The sequence below is a fragment of the Oryzias latipes genome, chromosome 2 (assembly GCF_002234675.1).
Source record: "Oryzias latipes chromosome 2, ASM223467v1".
NCBI classification, from domain to species: domain Eukaryota; kingdom Metazoa; phylum Chordata; class Actinopteri; order Beloniformes; family Adrianichthyidae; genus Oryzias; species Oryzias latipes.
In genome coordinates this window covers 6,144,604-6,170,327 of record NC_019860.2, presented here as the reverse complement: position 1 = coordinate 6,170,327, position 25,724 = coordinate 6,144,604, and the positions used below count along the sequence as shown (strand labels likewise).

The following is a 25,724-nucleotide window of genomic DNA, read 5'->3' as shown; positions in this document are numbered from 1 at the left end:
GAAAGGAGAGGAGCGCGCGTGCAGCGACAGAGAGGGGTGGGAGGGAGGAGTGTGCGTTCATATTGTGTGTGTTCAGAGGAAGCGGAATCGTAATAAAGAGAAAGTTTCTGTCAACACTGCTGCTAGCTTCTCTTGTAGCAATATCATGCTCCCTCCACAGCTCACTGTGACATTACCTTCTGTTATGTAGTTAGCCGCTCAGCCCAGTGGACATTTCAGAATAAAAGCACTTCAATTGCTGCTTTACTTCCGTTGTGAGTTAAAGTGTTGTGAGGTAAGTTAATGTGTTGTGTTGTGAGTTAATGTGTTGTGTTGTGAGTTATTGTGTTGTGTTGTGAGTTAATGTGTTGTGTTGTGTGTTAAGTTAATGTGTTTTGTGTAATGTTAATGTGTTGTGTGTAAAGTTAATGTGTTGTGAGTTAATGTGTTGTGTGTTAAGTTAATGTTTTGTGTGTAAAGTTAATGTGTTGTGTTGTGACCCTTCTGGGCCACCGTAAAAAATAAATCACAACCACAACCTCAGTTTTGCTTTTGCTGCCTTTTTAAAACACCCGCAAGCATGCATGTTTTACTGGTATGTAATAACAGGAAAAAAACACCCATTACTAAAACTTTAGTCCTGTGTTGTTGCATTGTAAGGAGAGGAGTGTGTTTTTGGAAATAATATGACTTTAATTGTGTGTTTACATGTATGTCTTAGCAGGTTATCGCCCCCAAGTGACAAACACACCCCCCCCCCCCCCTTAACACTGCGCGCAAACCCTGCGAGTGTTTAGGATCACCCCTCAGTTAGGATTGCAAATGTGCAGATGTAAAATGTGGGGTCAGTTGGCTAGGATTACAGGTAATCTCATCTTCAGAGTCACCTACTATTGTTCCTGCCCCACTGGCTCTTTCAAAATAAAGGCTTATTGTAGCAGAAACCTGAATGAAACATCAGAATGGACTGAAACTCCTGCTGGTTTCAAAGCCCCGTTCTCAAATTCCAGCTGAACTCTTTTGTCTGCAACCTCCGAACCCGGTGGTGGACACTGGAAGTAAGGGATGCCGTCAAGCTGAAGAAAGAGTCCTACCAGGCCTTGCTGGCTTGTATCAAAGAGATTATGGCAAACCATCCTGCGCCTCAGAAGGCGCAGTTCTTTACAGGCACCAGTCTCAGTGCTGCTGGGGAGCTGTTGACTACCACTGGGGACAATGTCAGGCGGGGGAAGGAATACTTCAAGGATCTCCTCAATCCCACTGACACGCCTTACTTTGAAGAAGCAGATATTAAGGACTTTGGGGTGAGGCTGTCTATCACCCAAGGTGCACGTTGGACTCTGGCAGGGCTGATCTTTATCACCGGTTCTGTTCATAGTTTTCATGGACAGAATTTCTAGGCGCAGCCAGGGGGCCAGAGGGGTCTGGTTTGGGGACCACAGGAATTTTGCAGATGATGTTGTTCTGTTGGCTTCATTGAGCCAGGACCTCCGTCGTGCATTGGCGTGGTTTGCGGCCGAGTGTGAAGCAGCTGGGATGAGGGTCAGTGTCGCTAAATCTGAGACCATAGTTCTCAACCGGAGAAAGGTAGTTTGCCATCTCTTGTTGGGTGGAGTTTCCCTGCCCCAGGTGGAGGAGTTTAAATATCTTGGGGTCTTGTTCAAGAGTGAGGGAAGACCGTAGTGTGAGATCTACAGCCAGATCTGAGCCAAAAAACATTTGGCTCAGCTGTCACAAGAGCTTGTGTGGCTCCTCCCACACAAGCTCTTAATTTACCGGTCAGTCTTCATTCCAATACTCACCTATGGTCATGAGCTATGGGTCATGACCGAAAGATCGAGGCCCCGGATACAAACGGCTGAAATGAACTTTCTCTGTAGGTGGGCTGGGTGCTCCCTTAGAGATAGGGGGAGAAGTATGGAAGCAATTGTGTAGCATAATTAAAAATAAAAGTCAAAACCAGAAATGCTCTTTCATTTTCAAAATGAAGCTGCATTTTTTGACTCAAAATTAAGAATAATTTTCATTTTCAAAAGGTTCTCTGGTAAATGTGTAGCAAAATTCATTTAGAAATGTCTAATTTGACAATTAAAATGGATTAACAGAAATGCTTTTTTATTTTCAAAATGTAACTGCATCAAATGACTCCAAATTAAAATGAAAAATCAATACTTCAAAATGCTTTTTCCTTTTCTACTTTAAAACCGCTTATTCTGTGTCATAATTACAATGAAAATACAAAGATGGGATTGAATGTTCATTTTCACATCCACCCTGCGAATAGTGTCACATATTTCAATTCCACTTAGCATTTCCAGAGGGGTGGCGGGGCGATGACGTCAGTGCTATCTCTGTGTCCGGCTGATAAGAGGCACAGACATGTCTAGGAGCAGCTTTGTGTTAGCGGCAGGGGAGATGGCTTTGTGACGTTTGTGCTGTCCTGATGATTGTATACAGCTTCTTGGGACTTTGTAGCAGCCTTATGCGGTCCAGAGTTTGGGACCACAGCCTCCTTGGGAAACCCTGCTGTCTGCGCGGCTCGAAGCTTCTCCCTCGGACTAGCTCTTTGGACGGAGCTAAACCCGGCCCGCTAGCCCGGAGAGAAAGCTGGTCCGGGTGTAAACTGCAGGTCTACCTGTGACAGGTGCATGCCTGCTTGATTAGGGATTTGGTTCATCTGTGTCTGTCCCTATATCAGGAACAGGGAGTGCGTGGATAGACAGTGGCTGCCTGCCTGCATGGTGGTATGTATGGTTGAAGCTCCTCTTCTTGGAAGAATGTAGATCACAATTTACTCATTTACATTCTTTTTTTAACTAGATGCTGTAAGCGGCTGGAGGTGTTGTAGATGTCATAAGTTCTTTACCTTCCCTTTTTATACATTTTTATGTGTTTTTACCCTTTTACACATTTTAATGTGTTTTTAAATTGAAGTTGCATTTACTGAGCGGTTCACTCTGATTCTTCTTGTTGTATAGGTCCGGGTCGGGCACCGGTGTGTGTGTGGTGTCGGTGAGGGGGGCACCTGCTGGCAGCGTTTTCCTCACTGTATTTGTTTATTTCCCTCTTTTTTTAGTGTGTAGCGGAAGTTTTGTTGGCACGTTGGTCTCACTGTGTGTGTGTGGGTTTGTTTTGTTTTCAGCACAGAGTGGAGTGACGAGTGAGTAGAATTGAAAATTTCAATTCTATTCCTATGGTGAGTTATAAATTTTTAAAATAAATAACCAATTCCTCCACTTGGTGACGCAAAGGCAAAGCAAAACAGGGGAAAAAGCATATCTCTGCACGTGCTGAACGTAATGTCCTGGTGGTCAATCTACATTTTTGACTGCACGCAAATAGTGGAATAACATTGGCCCTATGTGAGAACTTCATCAGGTCTCAGATCAACTTTCAGAGCAAAAAGATTATTCATATTTTGTTTTTACATAAATCCTGATAGAGTATTTTTTAACAGAAGAACACTTTCTGTGCTGAAGTTTCTTATCAAATGCCTAATTTACCATTAATCTCCAAACTCTGGCCTCTTCTATCACTTCCCGACACAGAAATACCTGTCCATGCCTTTATCTCCTCAAGGCTGGAAAACTGCAACTTCCTCTTTTCTGGCATTCCCAACAAAAATATTTAAAAAAAGCTTCAGTACATCCAAAACAGTGCAGCCAGAATCCTAAAAAGGGTCAGGAAGTATGAGCACATAACCGCCATCCTGAAATCGCCGTACTGGCATCCTGTTTCATCCAGGATTGAATACAAACTTCTCATCATCACCTACATACGCATGGCCGGTCAGGCACCACCATACCCCCAGGATCTCCTCATTCCCCAAAAACATACCCGTACCCTCCATTCAACAGACAGCTTCCTTCTTCATGCCCCCCCCCCTCCCCCCTCAGGCTCCACACGATGGGAGACAGAGCCTTTTGTTCTGCTTCACCAAAGATAATCAAGTGTATATTAAATATGTGATCAAACAAACAAACAAGAATGAATGTCAAAACCATTCGCATTTTAGTTTCATAAAGTTCAGCCCGCTGTTGTTTTTCCACATCAAAATAACACAATGTGATCATCATTGTGTGTCTTTTGTCCGCTGTGATGCAACCATTCCTTTTGAAATGACAGTAAAATCACTGTATCTCAATCCAAATGGTATTTTTCAATGTTGATTCGATTTTTCTTATTTTGAAATAATTATTTTACCCAACTTCCTGTCCAACAGCTAAGCAGACAGGTAGGAGCTGAAGGCTTCTTGTGTTGGATGTACATTATTGTTACAACATGTTTGAATAAACTGCTTTTGTTATTTAGGTTAAACTTTAGTTAGATTGATTATATTTATAATAGGCACATACTTATGCATACAAACACACACACAAAGCATTTCAGTCCCGCACAATATTTGTGCAAATGTGATCTTACACCTGTGCTCGAGTGGGTGTTTCTGTTCTTTTTCTGCCTTATTCTGTTCTGTTCTGTTGATGATGGAATGTAAAAAAACAAACAAAAAAACAGTCCGCTCATTCCTACACCAAGAGCCCCACCGAAGCAGCAGTGGTAGCCCCCTATACAGTACAGCAGATGGAGGACATCCGCCCATAGGGCAATCCTGTCCACCACCCAGACCAGGGCCAGCAGGACCACCACTGGTCCCCCAACGCCAGAGAGCAGGAAGTCACAGGGGGACAGAGAGTGTAAACTCCACCCCGACCACAATGATAGCCCCAAAACAAGAAGAACAGCCCCAAAACAAAACACCACCGTCCTCTCAACACAATCTAATGCTGCTGGCGTCTTTTTCTTCTTCTGTGGTTTATTGGCAGTTGATAAACAGCTTTGTGGCGCATTACAGCCCAGAGCACGGTCCCACCCAGGGAGAGCACCCCCAACTCCAGATGAGCATCCCTCCCACCCCAACCCCCCAAGGCTCCTCAAGGGGGACCCGCCCCATGCTCCAGACAGAAACCCACCCAGCTGGAGGTCAAAGAAAGAGCAAGGCAGGAGCTGTCCATCCCTGGCAAGGAGGAGGACGCCCAAGAGAAGTGAGTGTTCCTGAAGAGCATTGTAAACATGACCTGATCAGGCTCACCCACAGTTGGAAATGTGGAGAGGCCCAGCGCTCGAGGGCTAGACCAGATCTATTTTTCTGCAGGTGGATGCAGTGAACGTACTTAGACGTCGGCATGGACACATGACCTAGCTTAGCCACCAGAGCTTTCTGCCAGACCAGCTGATAGACCTGATAGAGGCTGCAGCATTTCTGTTCAGAGCATTCTGTTCTATAGAATGAGCCTTAGTATATCAGTGGGTGTTACACATGCAAGCTAATCTAGTGTTGAAATATTTTTTTCAATCCATGCAGTTAAAGATACGACTTTTCCAGACGACATTTATGGTTCACAAAAACACTTGTCAGTTTTCTAAGTTAAGTTGATGTTTAATTATTATACTATTCAATTTTTTATGTTGCATTCCTGCAGATTTCATGAGAAAATTAAAGTTAACAGGAACTGTTTTCTCATTCATGTGCCTCTCTGTCCAAGCAGTGAATGTTGGATCATGAGGATCATGTGACCGGTTTTGAGTAAGCTGATTGGCTGTGGCCAATGTCCAACAAATACTTTTAGAATTTTTTTTAAAATAAGTGTTTTATTTATTGTAAAAACTAATCATGACTTTGACAATTCTATTTCATAGTATTTCTACCCTTTAGATTAATAGCTTTGCAGACTTTCTAGACATTATTTTGATTGTTTACTGCATTTTAACTTTTTTTCTACCATCTGGATATTTATACTTGACGTTTGCTCTGCTATCAGTTTTTGGCTCCAAAGAAGAAAACTATTTTGGTGATGCCTGGAATCGCTGCCACATATAGTTCAAACCAGGAAATGAAAGTCTGGAATCTCTATAGTGATAACTTCAAATGCTTTAAATGGTGTTTTTCTAAGATATATCATTTTCTGTGAAGCTTCAAATTAAACTGGATCATTTTCTTGATTATATGTCTAATTAATTATTATTTGTTAATAAGGAAATATAAATTGATATCAACTTTGTTTCTTGTAGTTCTTTTGTCTATCTCTGTAATGATACCTCCATTTCTTGATTGGACAGTAATGAGAAAGTTCTGATACTAAGAAGTCTCATCTTTGATTCTGGTTACAAATATTTTATTATTTTGCTTTTTATTCAGGAAAAAGATTAGTGATCATGTAAAATGACAACTTTATCTGAAAGATCTTTATACCACTGGGAAATCTTTATTTATCCCTTTCCAGTGACATAAAGACCAATCCAAAGAGTTCAAATGTTTAGTCACGTACCAACTATGTGTAGCTGCAGCTGCGGGTTCCAGCTGCTATCCAGCAGTCTGCGCTGACGACAGAGCTCCTCCTCGTTCTGGACGATGGTTCCTTCAGCAGCAGAAAGTTGTTCTCTGACAGAACCTTCCTGAGGTTCTGAAGACATGGTTCCTGCTCCGATCTTCAGCTCCAACTCCCACAAACACCGCCGTCCTCTTCACTGCAGCTCCGATCGATCATCTGCTAGTCTCACAATCACAGCAATCCACGTTGTCTTTCCGTTCAACACTTCTTCACTCATTTACGACACTTTGGAAAATGCTGAGAGTTCCCACACGAACCACGTATCGTCCTTTCTGTCCAAAAACCTCAAAAACGTCCCAACAAAACACCACAATCCTTCAACACAAGCTAACGCGGCTAGCCTGCTAACAAGCTAACTCTGCTAGCAATGAGTTATATCAATAGAGGAGACATCACGTGGTTCCTCATGGGAGGCGAGCACCGCCATCTTGGTGAGGTCAAGTTACTACTGCAGTGCATGCATGTGAACACATTTTTTGCAGAATACCAGTTCATTGTGGTTCAGATCCCTCCTGGACACATCCATTCTATGTTGGTGTTTGAAGAATATTATTACATGAATCTGGTTTACACAATAATGTTTTTTTCCTTGCACCATTTGCATAAAGTGGTGTCCCTGCTGTGACCGAAGGTGGAAAGGTTGTTGACAGGTTTGGAACTGAGTTGGATGATCATGTGTTTCAGGATGTAGTTAAGGATCCTTCTGTCGGAGTGTTAACCACCAAATATGCCACAGGTTTGTGTGAATCACATTTTTAATTTTTTTGATAAAAGAACTTGTCTGATGTCTTCTTTCAGATTCTGTTCCTATGCTACAATCTTCTGAGCAATCATCAATCATCCCTTGATGTGTCAGCAGGTAGTTTGTGACTGCTTGCACAGATTGCTGATGGTGGATGAAGGACACCTGTGTGGGAGGGCGTGGTCACACAGAGCAGGGAGGCTGTTATTCTCTAATGGAGCACCAGTGCGCGGCCGGCGGGGGCGGGGGAAGAAAAGAGGAGGACTGTTGGAGCCGGCGCGTGGAGCCTGTGGCGTTTGAGTTTGGCCTGCTGTCGGAGCCAGAGTATGAAGGTATTAATGTTCCAAAATGGACGCACTTGTACATTTGATGTGATAACTTGTAAAATCAAATGTGAGAACTTGAGCACCAAAAATCTGCATCTGTGTTTAAAGATTTTCTGTTGTAAAAAACTAATGAACACACGTAAAAAAAAGTCAAACAATTTCTACAAATATATACATATATGTTACAAAAAATGAAATCATAAATTACAAATTAACATTTTCATGTGTTCATTTAGAGTTACAACCTCAAATCCACGATTACAACTGCTCGAATCTGCTGCCGCGTGTGCTCGAATGTGCTGCTGCGTATGCGCGAATCTGCTGCCGTGAATCACAGCTCGCTTCAACTGCGTTCGACTTTTGACACATTCTTTGCGAGACATTTATGTCAAAACAGATCTGTGTCCGATAATGGAACAAGGGGGGGGGGGGGGGGAGGGTCTGGGGGGGAAGGGGGGGGGTCTTGGAGGGGGTGGGGGTCAACCAATCAGAGTTCAGGACCCAGAAGATGCACGCGCCCGTATACCTTTTGATGTTGGACCGGCCCGCTACAGCAATACCATGGCGCATCAAGCTGGGGTAAGTTGCCTTAGTAATCATTGTTTTTGTTCGTTCGTTGTGTGCCTTGAGAGTTTATAAATTTACGCCGACCAAATTTTATAAACTACTCTGATCTTCCGTGGTTTGTATAAAAGTCGGCGGCGAGTACCGCGGTAACTTAGACTGTCCGAATTCACATCGTAACCATAGCTAGCTATTAAAAACTTTATTATAGGCGTGTATATTGTTGAAAGTGATTCGGACACCATGCTCACTACTTGATGTTTTTAACGACGAAAATGACGTTAACGATTTCACGAAGGGAAAATCTAATGAGCTTGTTTTTTCGCCGATCATAATGAATCCACTGTGTTCTGGAGATAATTTTTTTTTTTTTAAATACATGTAAATACTGTAGTGTCCCTTTCCCACACTGAGGCACGGAGACTTTATCTCTTTTAAGGTTCTTTATTGTAGTTACTGTAGGCCATAACCAAAAACGTATTCAGCAAGTCCTTAATCCCTTCTGCCGCGATCGCTCTTCGATGGCTGAACCCCATTGGTCCAAACCCCCCAGCAACAGGCTGAGCGACAGATCTGAGGGCCAATCAGCATCTCTGCTTGATGCGTTCACAGAACTTTCTCAAACGACAAAGTATACTATGTATACATACATACGCCCCTCTCACCCTCCGCGGGTGGTTTCTCCTCCAAGCTCGGGTCCTCTACCAGAGGCCTGGGAGCTTGAGGGTCCTGCGCAGTATCTTAGCTGTTCCTAAAACTGCGCTTTTCTGAGGTCTTTCCAGGTATCTGTTGTAGACACTCCTCCAGCTTGGAGGTTACTGCCCCGAGTGCTCCAATTACCACAGGCACCACTGTCACCTTCACTTTCCAGGCTTTCTCCAGTTATTCTCTGAGTCCCTGGTATTTCTCCAGTTTCTCATGTTCCTTCTTCCTGATGTTTCCATCGCTTGGCACTGCCACATCCACCACAACGGCTTTCCTCTGTTCTTTATCCACCACTACAATGTCTGGTTGGTTTGCCATTACCATCCTATCAGTCTGGATCTGGAAGTCCCACAGGATCTTTGCCCTTTCATTCTCTACCACCTTCGGAGGTGTTTCCCATTTTGACCTTGGGGTTTCCAGTTCATATTCTGCACACATGTTCCTGTATATTATTCCAGCCACTTGATTGTGGCGCTCCATGTATGCTTTACCTGCCAGCATCTTACATCCTGCAGTTATGTGCTGGATTGTTTCAGGGGCCTCTTTGCACAGCCTACACCTTGGGTCTTGTCTGGTGTGGTAGATCTGAGCCTCTATTGCTCTGGTGCTCAGGGCTTGTTCCTGAGCTGCCAGGATGAGCGCTTCAGTACTGTCCTGTAGGCCAGCCCTTTCTAGCCATTGGTAGGACTTCTTGATATCAGCCACTTCAGTTATGGTCCGGTGGTACATCCCATGCAGGGGTTTGTCCTCCCATGAGGATCTGTCCTCCAGCACTGTATCCTCTGCTCTCCATTGCCTGAGACATTCACTGAGCACACTGTCAGTTGGGGCCTTGAGCTTGATGTACTCATGGATCTTGGATGTTTCATCCTGGATAGTGGCTTCTACGCTCACTAGTCCTCGGCCTCCTTCCTTGCGACTAGCATACAGTCTCAGGGTGCTGGATTTGGGATGGAACCCTCCATGCATGGTGAGGAGCTTTCGTGTTTTAACATCCGTGGTCTGTATCTCTTCCTTTGGCCATCTTATTATTCCTGCAGGGTATCTGATAACTGGCAGTGCGTAGCTGTTAATTGCCCGGGTCTTATGTTTGCCATTGAGCTGGCTTCTCAGGACTTGCCTTACTCGTTGGAGGTATTTAGCTGTTGCAGCTTTCCTTGTTGCCTGCTCCAGGTTGCCATTTGCCTGTGGGATTCCAAGGTACTTGTAACTGTCCTCAATGTCTGCTATTGTTCCTTCTGGGAGTGAGACCCCTCCTGTGTGGACTACCTTGCCTCTCTTTGTCACCATCCGGCTGCATTTCTCGAGCCCGAATGACATCCCAATGTCAGTACTGTAGATCCTGGTGGTGTGGATCAGGGAGTCAATGTCACGCTCGCTCTTAGCATATAGCTTGATGTCATCCATGTAGAGGAGGTGACTGATGTTGGCCCCATTTCTGAGTCGGTATCCATAGCCAGTCTTGTTGATTATTTGGGTGAGGGGGTTCAGACCTATGCAGAACAGCAGTGGGGACAGAGCATCACCTTGGTATATCCCACATTTGATGGACACTTGTGCAAGTGGCTTCCCATTGGCTTCAAGGGTGGTTTTCCACAGCTTCATCGAGTTTCCTATGAAGGCTCTTAGAGTCCTGTTGATGTTGTGTATGTGTATATATATATATATATATATATATATATATATATATATATATATATATATATATATATATATATATATATATATATATATATATATGATTTAGAAATCATGAAACAAACAATAAAACTGCAACCTGCTGTAATTACCCTACATCAGGTGATATTATTCCTTACAGAAACTCTCAGTTGGGAGAAACAGTATTCATTTGTGCATCTAACATGATACATGTGTACATTCATGTATTGCAGCAGAACAAAACAGAATCAGAAATACTGAAAATGTTTTGCAATATGATGCAGTTATTACACCATGTTATTACTTAACGTAAAACACGCTTGCTTGAACATAAACATAAAGAAGGTATTTATGATTAACTACTAATTAACACCAGAAATGCCAGCATTTTATCACTATATTCCTTTTTTTAGGATCAACAGGATGCAGTGATAGAAAATGCTGTAAGAAATCTTCTTAGCTGCATCAGACAACGTGCGGTCCAACAGTCTACTGTTAATGTCCAACGACAAAGCAGTTCAACAGGTGCAAGTGGGCCTGTTGAATCCCAGGCTGGTACCTCTGCAACTTCTGGTATTAACCAGCGTGTCCGACAAAACACGGTCCAGCAGGAGATGCAAAGGTGGAGAACAATGACTCAAAATGTCCATCAACTATCTCAGTCGTGCTGTTGAACATTTTTTTTTTTTTTTTTTTTTTTTTTTAACTTGTCCTGTCCAACAGCTGAGCAGACAGATGAGAGCTGAGGGCCTCTTGTGTTGGACATATTTTGCTTTAACAAGAGGGGTTATTAATCTTCAGACTAACCAAAGGTATGTCAGAATAAACCCCTTTTGTAATTGAGGACAAACTTTATTAATTTCAATTATGTCTGAAAATCTTTGGTGTTGGACCGGACGGAAAAGGAAAGAGGGGAAGAAGAGAGAGGGACGCTAGAGAGAGGGGGGGTAGGGGATGATAATAGGAGGGGAAGGGGGATAAGACCATGAAGTAGCATACAGCAACAAGTTTACTGGTTGTTAATCATTATGGTGAGGTTCAAATGCAGTACAAAAAGGGCGGGGCCCGTCCACACACACACTCAAATGTTATAAACACACCTGCTAGCTGCAAAAATGTCCACCTGTCGACAGGTACACAAAACAGATAGTGTTCACACACGCATACTTATGCCTTAAAACCAACTAGTGTGAAATATTTCAGTCATTCAGTCATGCAAGCTATTAGTGCAAAGGTGAGCTAACACCAGTGCTCAGGTGAGTGTTTATGTTCTTCTAAAATGGATGGTGGAACGTGAAAAGAAGGAGGGAGAGTGCCCAGCCATCCCCACCCCAAGACCCCCACCGCAGCAGCAGCGGCAGCCGGAATCCCCCCAACGCCACACGGGAACCGGCAGGGAACAACCGCCGCCCGGGCGACCAAGCCCGCCACCCAGGCCAGGGCCAGCAGGGCCGCCGCAAGGCCCCCAGAGCCAGAGGCCAGGGAAGCACGGAGGGAAAGAGAGCGCCGCCCCAGCCCAACCAGGAGAGCAGCCCCCCCGCCGCGCCGGGAGAACCCAACGCAGAGCCCCACCGGAGAAGGACGCCCACAGCCCCAAACGAGCACCCCACCACCACCCAGGAGTTCCGGGCATCCCCCCGCCCCAACCCCAGGTACGAGCCAGGACCCCCCCAAGGGAGACCCGCTCCGCACTCCAGGCAGCCATCCGCCCGGCCCACGGTTGGTCCAGGGAGGAGCGAGGCAGGGGGCCCGCCGCCCCCGCCCAGGAGGGGGGAACCCCGTGGAAAAAAAGAGGGCCCACAAGGGGTGTTATAAATATGGCCCGACCAGGCTCGGCCACAGTTGGAAATTTGGCGGGGCCCAGCTCTCAGGAGCAAGGACCAGAACCCACCCCCCAGGGACCAGACACCCCCGGCTCAGATGTAATGTGAACTCCCCCACCGCGCGGAGAGAGCACCGCCGGGCCCAGGAAGCCGGCACCCCGGGGACACGGCCGCCGTTGCAAAGGGGCCCGCACCCCCCACCAGGGAAGAGGCAGGGGACAGATGGACCCAGGTCCCACCTTCCTTGCAAAATGTGTGTGCGTGTATGTGTGTTTGAGAGGGTGTGTGTGTGCATGTGTGTGTGTTTATGTTGGGATGTATATATTGAGGGGGGAGGGGTGTGTGTACTAAGGGGGGTGCAGTTAAAATTGGCGGGTAGGGCACTAAGGGGACATCTCCTGATTACTCACAGTGACGTCCCCTCACCCTCCCCACCAAGGGGCCCTAAATGTCTAAGGTGCGGTTAATATTGGCGGGTAGGGTGCTAGGAGGACATCCGCTGCTTGCTGGCAGTGATGTCCAAGCACCCCCCCTACCAAGGGCCCTACATGTCTAAGGTGCAAATAAAACCGAAAGAGGGGGGGCCCACTCCATACGGCAACCATAGGAGGGGGGCCACTGCCTAGTAAACCTCCCCCCAAGGCTCATCGCAGGCTAAGCCCCCCACCCCCTCACCCTATTATGAGGTTATATGAGGAAGGGGGTAAGTTGGGGACAGCTGATAGACTGTCCCCCGGTGGTCAAACAGCTGTCCCCCCCCCCCCCCCCAGCAAGGGGGCCATGCCCACCCAGCCCAGGGGCCCCACCCCCGGAGGCGGCGACACCCCAGACCCAGCACCACCCCCCCACACAGAGAGAGAGGACCCAGAAAGCGCCGGCCCCCCCGGAGCAAGCCCAGGCCCCCACCCCCAAACGCCGGCCCTAGAACAGCTCTGGTCAGGCCTCGACGGGACCGAGGCAGCCAACCGGCCGGGGAAACCGCCGATGGCCTCAGCGGAGACCCCGACCCGTCAACCCCCCCTGCCCCGTACCAATAGTGGACCCCCCCCTCCCCCAGAATGCCCCCCCACAGGTCAGGGCCGACAAGCCCCCCACCCCACCCCACCCCAGACCCCGCAGCCAGGCGGATGACACCCAGAGCGACCGGGGGCCCCGAGAGGGTTGTCCCGTCCCGTCCCAGAGCCAGGGAAGGGCCGATCCCAGCCCCAGGTGTAGATGGGAAGCCCATCCAGCGCCGCTGGGCCCCCCCGAGCAGGGCCCCCCGCCAACCCCCCCCAGCACAGGCAAAGGGACCACCCCCCCAAGCCAAGCCAGACCACCACCCCACCCCCCCACTACGCACCCCACACCCAACCCAAAGGACCACGCAGCGCCCCAGCCCGCCCCACCCAGGCGCCGGACCCGATCCCGGACCAACGGAGCCCCCAACAACCCCCGCCAGGCACCGGAGGCCCCGACCCCCACCCCGGCCCACGGCAGAAGGGCAAGGAGCAGCGACGACCAGGCCCCCCCCACCCCCTAAGTCACGGAGTTAGCTATGGGAGACCAGAGAGACCGAATTCTTTCGAAGTTACTTGAACTTTGGGCTGACATTTTTTCCAAGCTGATATGATCAAGCAGCAGATTTCTGTGTTGAGTTATATTTATATTTTTTTTGCTTTTCCAATTTATTAAAATAGTTTTTTTAGCAATGCAAAGAGTTATGAAAATGATAGAGCCTAATCCTCCTTCTACATCGATGGCACTCATGTCACCAAGCACACAAAGTGACGGTGAAGCTGTGATTGAAACCTTAAGCCAGACTGATAGATCGGCACATACCTGCTGCCAGAGAGCCTGGACAGGCGTGCAGAACCATAGTGCATGCATGTAATTGTCGAGTAGACTACTGTCACAGTGCTGACAAATGTCTGAGTTACTGAGACACATCTTGAACATCCTCTGTCCAGTGTAGTAAATTCCCCACCAAGGGGCCCTAAATGTCTAAGGTGCGGTTAATATTGGCGGGTAGGGTGCTAGGAGGACATCCGCTGCTTGCTGGCAGTGATGTCCAAGCACCCCCCCTACCAAGGGCCCTACATGTCTAAGGTGCAAATAAAACCGAAAGAGGGGGGGCCCACTCCATACGGCAACCATAGGAGGGGGGCCACTGCCTAGTAAACCTCCCCCCAAGGCTCATCGCAGGCTAAGCCCCCCACCCCCTCACCCTATTATGAGGTTATATGAGGAAGGGGGTAAGTTGGGGACAGCTGATAGACTGTCCCCCGGTGGTCAAACAGCTGTCCCCCCCCCCCCCCCAGCAAGGGGGCCATGCCCACCCAGCCCAGGGGCCCCACCCCCGGAGGCGGCGACACCCCAGACCCAGCACCACCCCCCCCACACAGAGAGAGAGGACCCAGAAAGCGCCGGCCCCCCCCGGAGCAAGCCCAGGCCCCCACCCCCAAACGCCGGCCCTAGAACAGCTCTGGTCAGGCCTCGACGGGACCGAGGCAGCCAACCGGCCGGGGAAACCGCCGATGGCCTCAGCGGAGACCCCGACCCGTCAACCCCCCCTGCCCCGTACCAATAGTGGACCCCCCCCTCCCCCAGAATGCCCCCCCACAGGTCAGGGCCGACAAGCCCCCCACCCCACCCCACCCCAGACCCCGCAGCCAGGCGGATGACACCCAGAGCGACCGGGGGCCCCGAGAGGGTTGTCCCGTCCCGTCCCAGAGCCAGGGAAGGGCCGATCCCAGCCCCAGGTGTAGATGGGAAGCCCATCCAGCGCCGCTGGGCCCCCCCCGAGCAGGGCCCCCCGCCAACCCCCCCCAGCACAGGCAAAGGGACCACCCCCCCAAGCCAAGCCAGACCACCACCCCACCCCCCCACTACGCACCCCACACCCAACCCAAAGGACCACGCAGCGCCCCAGCCCGCCCCACCCAGGCGCCGGACCCGATCCCCGACCAACGGAGCCCCCAACAACCCCCGCCAGGCACCGGAGGCCCCGACCCCCACCCCGGCCCACGGCAGAAGGGCAAGGAGCAGCGACGACCAGGCCCCCCCCACCCCCTAAGTCACGGAGTTAGCTATGGGAGACCAGAGAGACCGAATTCTTTCGAAGTTACTTGAACTTTGGGCTGACATTTTTTCCAAGCTGATATGATCAAGCAGCAGATTTCTGTGTTGAGTTATATTTATATTTTTTTTGCTTTTCCAATTTATTAAAATAGTTTTTTTAGCAATGCAAAGAGTTATGAAAATGATAGAGCCTAATCCTCCTTCTACATCGATGGCACTCATGTCACCAAGCACACAAAGTGACGGTGAAGCTGTGATTGAAACCTTAAGCCAGACTGATAGATCGGCACATACCTGCTGCCAGAGAGCCTGGACAGGCGTGCAGAACCATAGTGCATGCATGTAATTGTCGAGTAGACTACTGTCACAGTGCTGACAAATGTCTGAGTTACTGAGACACATCTTGAACATCCTCTGTCCAGTGTAGTAAATTCTGTGAAGAGTTTTGAAATGGATTAGCTGCAGATTTGGACTTTTTGTCATTTTAAAGGTGTTTAGACAAAGTTCTGACCAAAAACTTTCATCTGTGCTGATGCTCAAATCCGCATCCCATTTTGTTGTCGGAAGTGAAATATTGTTATCTAAATTGCATAAAAGTTTGTATATTTTGGAGAGAGTTTTATTTATTGAGAAATTGATCAGAGTGGTAACTACATCTGGTAGCTTTAAATCGTTGTCTCTGTATTTAAAATTTTTAGTAATAATTGATTTAAGTTGCTGATATTCCAAGAAGTTATATATTCCATGTTTGTCTTGAAGTTCCTGGGGAGTTATGAATCTTCTATCAATAATTATGTGCTCTAGTTGTTTTATGCCCCCTGCTTGCCAAGCTGGGAAGTGGATAATTTTTTTGTTTATGAGGATGTCTGGGTTGTTCCAGATGGGTGTCATTTTGCACGGTTGAATTGATGATTTTGATATTTTGAGAAATTCCCACCAGGCTGTTAAAGTGGCATTTATATTAATACTTTTGAAACAATCCTGTTTTTTAACTATTTGGCTAATAAATGGAAGATCTGACAGGTTGATCTTTCCACATAACGCCTGTTCCAAGTCTAACCATGAGTTAGTTCTGGATTATTTTTTAACCATTTTAAGATGTATTGTAATCTATTTGCAAGAAAGTAATTGTGGAAGTTAGGTAATTCTAATCCTCCACAGCTTTTTGCAGATTTTAAAGTTTTTAGACTAATTCTTGCAGGTTTATTGTTCCATAGAAAGCTTGATATGGATGAGTCTAATGTTTTGAACCATTTTAATGGCGGTTGTGTGGGAATCATTGAGAAGAGATAATTAACTTTGGGTAAGATTTTCATTTTTACCGTGGCTACCTTGCCCATAAGGGACAAAGGCAGGTTGGTCCAGCGTGTTAGATCGTCCTGTATGTTTTTCAGTAATGGGGTGTAGTTTAGCTGCACCAGTTCTGAAATTTTGGGGGAAAAATAAATACCTAGATATTTTATATTGCCTGATTTGACTGGTATTGTGAGTCAAATCAGAGAGAATTCATTAATGATTGTTGCCGTTTCATTTACAGAATGTATATTACTTAAAAACAGTAATATGTCATCTGCATAGAGACTAATTTTATGATGGCTGTGTTTGGTTTTAATTCCTTTAATACTCTCATTCTGTCTTATTGCTGCAGCTAGAGGCTCGATAAATATTGCAAAAAGAGAGGGGGAGAGTGGGCAACCCTGTCTAGTTCCTCTTCCAAGAAAAAACCTGTTGGAAGTCTGTTTATTAGTTCTAACTGATGCATTGGGGTTGTGATATAATATTTTGATCCAATTGATGAATGATTCTCCAAACCCAAACTTATGGAGGGCAGCAATGAGGACCTTCCAGTTTACTCTATCAAAGGCTTTTTCAGCATCCAGTGATAGTATAGTCATTTCCTGGTTTTTGATGGTGGCAAAGTCTATTATGTTAACGAGTCTGCGGACATTGTCATCCGAGTGTCTGCCTTTGATGAATCCAGTTTGGTCAAAGTCAATTATGTGAGGAGTGACTTTTTCTATTCTCTGTGCTAGTGCTTTGCAGATAATTTTTACATCTGCATTAATAAAAAAAATGGGGCGATAGCTTGAAGGACTCGTGGGGTCTTTGTCTGGTTTTAGAAGAAGGATAATGTTGGCAGAGTTCATGTTAGGTGGTAGAGATTGGCTTTCATTGATAAATTTTACCGTTTTATAAAACGTTGGTGCCAGTTGTTCCCAGAATTCCTTATAAAACTCTGCAGGAAAGCCGTCAGGCCCTGGTGCTTTACCATTAGGCATAAGTAACAGAGCTTCATGAAGCTCAGACAACGAGAGCGGAGAGTCTAAATTTGTGATTTGATCTTCGTTTAACTTGGGCAGGTTTATATTGTTGAGAAATGAGTTGATGCTTTGTTCTGATGGATTGATCTGTGGAGTGTATAAGTTTTGATAAAAGTCTTTAAACGCATTATTAATTTTTACCGGGTCATGGGTGACATTCCCTGTTTGGTCCATAATAGAAGTGATTGTTGATTTTTCTTTATTAATTTTAAGCTGATTAGCTAGAAATTTGCCAGATTTATTTGAGTTTTCATATCTTTCCAGTCGAAGCCTTTGTATCTGGAATTGTGTTTGTTTATTGATGATGTCATTTAACTGCAGCTTTAAATTTTTCATGTCGCCCAGTATGTGTTCCTGTGCAGAAGCAGCATAAGCAGTCTCCAGAGTTTTTATTTTATTTTCTAATTCTAATAAATCTGCTTTCTCCTTGCGTTTTTTATGCGTTGAATAAGAGATGATTTTCCCTCTCATGACTGCTTTTGCTGCTGCTTTTGCTGCTTATTGCTGCTTGTTGAACATTTTTTTAATGCTGGTTTGGCAAGATTCTTGTTTACATTTTGATTGGACAATTCCATAATAGTTGTTAGTGTAGTTAATCTTCTGAAAGTTGCACAGATATTACAGTGATAAACATTTTGATTGACACTGCGATTTGGGGACTTTATTATTCTAATGATGTTACTTCGATGTACTTAAAATCACTTAAAAAAAAGAAAGTTGACACATTAAATTACATGTGGTATTTCTATTTTAAGGTCTTTTCCAGCAATATTTTCTGGAAACAGTGCACGTTTTAAAAGAAAGGCACCTGATGCACCAAGACCAACATGTGCACGATTGTTAGAACTACAGTTCTGCCTGTTGCCCAACAATTCATCCAGAACTCCAAGGGATGAAACTGTTCTTTTGCAAGCGGGATTAGGAAGGAGAACTGTCACTATTGCAGATGATGCTGATCATGCAGAGGTGAAGCAACTATTATAACATTGCAGAAAATTTTTGGACCGTGCTCAAATCCAATTTGCCATTCAGTTGATAGACCTTTGTGTTTTTCAGTTTTATGTAATTTGTAGATTTCTGGTATTATTTTTTAGTTTTACATCTCTGCTTAATTTGCATTGAGACAGGGCTTTATAGAACATTACATGATTTGATTTGATGTTTGATTCCAGCTGCTTAATAAAAAATGTTCACACTAATAAGCATTGCTCAATGAACGCCAGAAATCCAGAAAACGTCAGTCACATGTCACTGTCGGTGATCTGTTCTTGGACTGTGGTATTATTATTAATCCAAATTTCTTTATGTTCAGATAAATAGGGTTCTACTTGAGGAATTTTCGAAACTACAAAGTTTGCGTGGTGGATGGCTTCTTCAAAAAGCCACTGGTAAGACTGATGTTATGGTTTTACAAAACAGTTCTCCCCCCATTTAAATTTAGGGTGTAATTTTTTGACGACTTTTGAAAGAATACTTGTCTCGCACAACAATAATGACATTTTTACATCAATGTTCTGTATTTTTCAAGGTGGGAGTGGCCAAAGGAAGATGGCTCCACTGCCCCAATCCTCCAATGGTTACAGTTCAAAAATTCTGAAGTCTTCCTCCAATAATGGAAAAAACACAATATACATTGTTCCTTTACAAGAAACAATTGATACAGCCCCGCTACCCTATAATGCACCAGAATTTGTCAAAATGCCAAAGAATGACTGCAAGACCTGCGGTACATCTATACCACTGCAACTGCTTTCTCTTCACATCGAGTCCTGTCAATGTGTCGTGAGTGATCCAATTCATTATTGTTATGACTACATTACATATAGTAATTGACATTCATTGTCTTTAAGTTTCTCTTGAATGAAACTTAAGTTCTCTTTAGTTGTATTTTAAAAGTTGTTTTTCAGTTTAATATTTAGGACAAATACGTAATACGTAAGAGATGGAGAACCAGTTACAGGTGGCATGGTAAGCAAGTCAGTAAGAGAGTAAAAAAAATAGAAAAAAAGTCTGTCATTTTATTTATTTATTTTTCACAATAATTTGGGAAAGATTCTGAAAAATATAATGGGGTTAAATTCATAGGTTTTTTTTTTCAAATTTGCCACAGATGTAGTAAGAAAGTGGAGTTATAACTTTGAGTATCTTCCATTTAATTTTTACCGTTTCTAAAAATAATCATGATTATTTAGGTTTGGTTTATGATGTTAATTTGACTGTTACAGGATTCCTGCCCCATATGTGGAGAGACGTTCTCCACTGACCTGATGCCCCTTCATGCAAGTTCTTGTGGGGAAAGGTTGGTTTCTGTCTGTAACTGTTGGTCACACTTTTTGGTTTAACATAGTCATTGGGAGAGCTATGTTTTAAAAGTTTTATGGTAATTTCAGTTAGACACACTATTTTTCATAAGGATATTGTTGGATTCAGACGTACTTCAATTATTAGAATATGTATCTTGCCATCTAGCTTTCCTCAGATGGATTACGTGACACAAATTCCAGTAGAGCCAAGTACATCACGGGGGGTTCCCATAAGCAGCAGTATTCCTGAAAGCAGCAGCTCTTCAAATTTCAGCTTGTTGACATTTTCTTCACCACAAAGCAGATCATCACAGCCATCACCTGCTGGAAATGATGGTGTGTTTCATTCGTTTCGATATTTTTTCTTATTTTAACTTATGGAACGTTGTATTATTTACTTGCCTAAAATGCCTTGGGTAAAAGCAATTTTGATTAAACCCTTTGCCAGGTTGGAAAAGAGCTGAAGATCCAGAGAGAGCCTCAGTGCTATACAGGAGGTTTTTACTGGAGCAGAAAGAAGGTGAGCCAACCCTGAAAGTGAAACTGGATTTGAGAGAGAGTGTTGAGGAACAGGAGGAGAGACTAATCAGTTTTTACAAGGTCCATAAAGTTGATTGGGCCAGACCACTCCATTGTAGATTGGAAGGTAATCCACATTTTCCCAAAATTTTTAATTTTTTTGTTTTAAATGCCAATTTGTAATTAAAAAAATATGTACAATAGCTGCCCTGATCAAGTACTACTTGATCTATCATGTTTGTTTCTGTCAGGTGACGTAGCGACGGGTGAGGGTGTTAAGCGGCATTTCTTTAGCCTAGTGATACAAAAGCTGCAAACTGGATTTTCACTGGATTTTGGTAAGTCTCAGATGTACATCATGTAACAGCCTTAAACACAACCCATCCTTCTATTTTTTATTGTCTCATAAGTCCTTGCAATTTTAATGGCTTAGCCCAGTCATCACTGACCTGTGCTTTGTTTTTTGTTCATGCAGGAAATAGAACTGGGACACTATTATTTGAGGGTCAAGCTGACCATCTCACTCCTTCAACCTCCAAGGTTCTTTTACAGAGTGACTTGTTCAAGATGGCTGGCAGGATGATAGGTCACTCTTTTCTTCATGGTGGTCCTCCCCTAACAGGTATAAGTCCTGCAATCCTGCATGTTTTGCTGGGGGGCTCCCAAGAAACAGCACCCATTGTGCTTGAAGATGTGGCAGACATCGACATCCGAGAGACAATAGAGCTGGTAGGTTTAAACTCTAACACAATGCATACTTCATGAAGACAGAAGTCATTTTCCTAAAGTCAAGTATGTTATTTTTAATCTCTCCATTAAGCTCACAACAACTGGAAAGGCCGATGTCTGCACTCTCACAGAGGATCAAAGAGAATCTGTCGATCACTTGGCTTTATCTTGGGATCTTCCTGTGCTGACATCAACAAACCAGGGGTGGCTTTTACAAAGTCTGCTTCAATATGCGGTGAGGTCAAAAAATAGCTGGATATTAGAGATACGTCATAGCAGCAATTACCTTTTTCTTTGGGGGCCTAAAGAAAAGTGGAAACAATCGAATAAAGGTACTGTTAGGACCTAAAAATGCAACTATGTAAATGGTATAGTGGGGCAAAAACGTCTTTAGTCAGCCACCAATTGTACACAAGTTGTCTGACTTAAAATGATGAAAGAGTCTTGAATTTTCCTCATTGATCCACTTCAACTGTGAGAGACATAATCTTCTGAATAGAAATCTAGTAAATTACATTCATCACTTCTAAGTTTGGTTAGGAGGACTCAGATAGAATTGAAATCTTAAATTTCACAATAATATAGGGATATTGTGAGAGAGTCAATGGATGTCAAACATACAGTGTTTGTTTCACTCCAGAGATTTTTGTGATAGGGAAGCAACTGTATTAGGGTCATAGACACACTTCAGTTAGTGCTCTCCATGAAATGTTGTTCAAACCAAATATGAAAAGCACCCCATGTAAATAACAATCATACAAAGTTATTGAGAACCACGCATGTTGTAAATCAAAGCAACTACTGCAATTTAGCATAATAATTCTGTTTTTAAAGAATTTATTCTTTTTTTATTTCATATGTATTAGTCTATGACATTTCATAACGACCCAGTCATTACTCCTTAAACTAGTTAAACAACAATTCCAATATTTCTGAAGGTGCTTGGGCGAACCTCACAGCAAATCCACCAGCTAAGAGAGGGCCTGCAGGAGTCAATGTTGTGGCCACTGTTGGAGGCAAGACCAGATGTTCTTGTTCTGGTTTTTCCTGGTCAGAAAATGGCTGAATGCAGTGCTCAGGTATGCTGTTCAGCATTCTGATTCAACCATATGAGTTTTTTATTTATTAATTAAAATAGTAATAATTTCATCTTATTTGTATACAGATGGTCCTGCAAAACATAATTTGGCCTGAGGATGAGGAGCAAAATGAAGATGGATGCTCTGTTGCAGTCAAATCTGTAGTTGCTGGGTATCTACGCAAGTTTGTGGAGACAGGTATATGTGTTTTTTGTAATATGCACTGTGAAAATGCACAGGTGTAGCTGTCATAGAATTACTTATGTAAGTGATGGTAAGAATAAGTGAATGACTTTAAGTTCTACCTAAAATGGTTTCAATAGACCTAGTACTGAGCAAGAATTATATTTGTCTCAGAAAACTGTTTTGCAATAATATACTTATGTAAAACTTGGTTTTAGTTAACATTCTCTTTATTTTTAACATATATTCTCTGTGTCATCTGTTGTCATTTAGTCACTGAACACAAACGGAAGCAACGGGTGAAGGTTTGGGTTGGCTGGGAGAGACCCATGCAGGACATGCAAGTGGAGGTGAAACCGGCAGACCATCCAACTTCGTCCACCTGTTTCCACATTCTACGTTTGCCAAGTCACTACACAAGTTACGATCAATTTAAAGACAGTTTGGAATGCTGCATTGCAATTAATGACTAAGGTTTTGGACTTATATGAAATCTGAAAACAAGAGTTTGGCTACATTCTGTTATTAAGCCATGTTACACACAATTTCTACAGCAGTTTGTTTAAAAAATAACATTTTTGTTTAATGGTTATTTCAGAATTTTTAATGGTGACTGTTATAAACCCTAAACATCTTGTCCTTTCCATGGTATGGATAACCCACTCAAAAACGTAAGAATTTTGCATTTTTAAATTTATACTGGCTAAAACCTCAGCCCAAGAAAATGGATGTTCATTTGCCTAACGTCAAGTCCTGCGCAGCATTTTGTTTTGTTCCATTTTTTTGGTAAATTTGTTCATCAGCCTCAAAATTTGGAATTCTTATGATTTTCCTTCAATGCAATGTTAAGCAAGACCATTCATTAATCTTTTGAGAGAAAACCTTACCGCAGAAAGTTTAGCATTCAAGCTCTCAACATTCCTCTCTGGTGCTGTCTTGGTAATATAGAGGGTGTTCATATCCCTCCTTAAGTTTTACTATAATTTTCAAAAAGCGATCAGATTCTCCTACATATCTGATTAGATCTGTTTCATTTAATCTTTTTTTTATCTCCAGCTAAAAACATCTGCTACACCGTTTTAAAGATCTGGGGCCTCATTTATAAACGTTGCGTACGCACAAAAGAAGGCGTACGCCACTCTCTGCGCAATAGTTGAGATTTATAAAAAGCAAACTTGACGGGAAAATGTGCGGTCCTTCACGCAAGCTCTGACCCAGGCGTACGCACAAAAACGGGTGAAATGAGAAACGGCGACGCCGTCGGCAGATGGAAGAAAGACGTGAAAGTGAAAATGACAATACTGCCTCTCATAAATAACATGAAGACTTCACAAAGCAAGTCTTACAATTAACAGCCTACACGAAGACCCGTTTGATCGATCAGCAGTGAAAGAAACAAAAACAAAAAAATCAAACGAAAATTACAACAAAAATTCAAATGAACACTTATTTGCAAAAAGAAAAGTGAAATATGTTCTGCAGTATTGGCATGTTGTGCAATTCATCCTCATAAATAATATATTTAACAGAACGAAATAATGTACAAAACTGATATTCTCGTCAGTGTGTCCGTCTGGTGGAGCAGATATAGGTGCAATCAGACAGACAGATGGATAGACAGATAGATGCATTAATTGTCCACTGGGGAAAGTTGTTTTCATATTAAAACATTTCTTCATACGCTACAGAATTATGGTATTCATGCATATGCCTTTAGTTTGTTTTATTTTTGATAAAACAATGTATGGCGTATGTCTCAACCATTCAGAAAGCAACAAGAAATTACATTTGTGCTGAACAATTTCCCATTTCCACGTCGATTGTTACCGACATCTGTAGCTTGTCAGATGTAACTAAATGGAGGGAAATAAAATGCCCCATCACAATGCGTAATGACGCACAATGGCTGATCTTGCGCTCTTAGAAGATGTGGCAAATGGAAGAATTCGGAGTGAACGCATCTTTAGACAAGAAGACTTGCTGGCAAACGAGGACGACTGGCTTATGAGCCGGTTCCGACTTCCTCGAGCCTCCTGTTGGACCTCTGCGGGCTTTTGGGGGTGTGTCACCCGGTGCATCTGGCGCGTCGGTGTCCCCCTGCGCCTCAGTCACCACTCCACTAAAGGATTCCCCAATTCTTGCCGCTTGTCTCTCATCAAGAGGGGTCAGCTCCGGTGAACTTTACTCACCGTATTAGTTTGTGATTTGTGTCAATATGCATCAACGATCTGGGGCTCGGGACAGAATATCTTCTTCTGACCACACAACGAAGCTGGGTCATCCTGGAAACGATGCTTGTGGTGTCTACTCAGTGCATAGAGGCCCGGACTCTTTCCCACTGCAATGTGTGACCCCGAGCTCTTAGAAAACCCAGCATCATCCGATACCCTGCATTGGGGTTGGTATGGTGGATCTCTGACACAAGGCAGTCCAGTTCCTCATCAGTTATGTTACTATACCTTTCTCTGACTGTTAAACCCCATTCTGTCATGTTCCTATGTAATGTGCTTCTGGACACCCCGAGAAGTTGAGCAATACATGACAATGGTAGCCCTAAACCAAGAAGGTGGGAGGTGTCCTCTTCGGAAATCAATATCCTAGGTCGACCAAGATTTCCACGTGTCTGTGCAACAACAATGTGTCTATCATTGTTATTTTGACTGCAGACCAATTGATGCAGGTGAGCAAAAGCATCAAAAATGTCCAGAGGAATCTCTATTTGGTTTGAAATAGCACTGAGGATTACAAACTCCTGAGAACATATAAATTCGAGAAGATCAAAATCTAATGGAACACGGCTGTGAGTGGGTGCATTGACAGCTCTTTCAATCAATATCCACTTTGTTTGTTTAAAAAGCCACACCCACAAATATTAATACACAAACAGTGGATTTGTCACCCTGTTGTACATCAACAGAAGCACCATATTCGTCCTAAAACAGCTTTATTTAATACAGGAATGAACAGAGGAAGCATGCATCGATGTTAAGCAATCTAGAGCTTAAAAAAACTTTTAACGTGGTGACAATTAATGACTTTAACTCTAGGACTGAACATTTGCGTTTTGAAATACAGCTTCCCTTCATTTTTTTGTACTGGCAAGGGGACAGCAAAGTAGCTGTTATCACCTGCGTGCCCAGAGATCGGCCTTCATATTGTTTGCACATGAACAGCAAAGCCATAGAGCTGTGATATTCAAGATGTGCTGAATATGGACCACAGCGCAACACTTTTTGCCAAAAAAAAAAAGTTTTGTGGCGGACTGAGTTGGACTCAGTGTACTTTGTCGTTTGAGAAAGTTCCGGAGTTCTGTGAACGCATCAAGCAGAGATGCTGATTGGCC

The 25,724-nt window shown here is 44.1% G+C and overlaps 2 protein-coding genes across 2 annotated transcripts in view; one reads left to right on the top strand and one right to left on the bottom strand.

The window, feature by feature from the left end:
• Positions 1-25,724, bottom strand: part of LOC105355327 (NACHT, LRR and PYD domains-containing protein 12-like) — a 1,049,862-nt gene that overhangs the window by 957,786 nt on the left and 66,352 nt on the right. The window lies entirely within an intron of this gene.
• LOC110015234 (G2/M phase-specific E3 ubiquitin-protein ligase-like) lies at positions 19,512-23,465 on the top strand. The gene is made up of 10 exons (XM_023962673.1): positions 19,512-19,536; positions 19,794-19,867; positions 20,038-20,207; positions 20,320-20,517; positions 20,642-20,728; positions 20,866-21,119; positions 21,211-21,354; positions 22,058-22,198; positions 22,285-22,396; positions 22,655-23,465. The coding sequence occupies exons 1-10, from the start codon at positions 19,534-19,536 to the stop codon at positions 22,852-22,854; spliced, it is 1,383 nt and encodes a 460-aa protein (XP_023818441.1). The 5' UTR covers positions 19,512-19,533; the 3' UTR covers positions 22,855-23,465.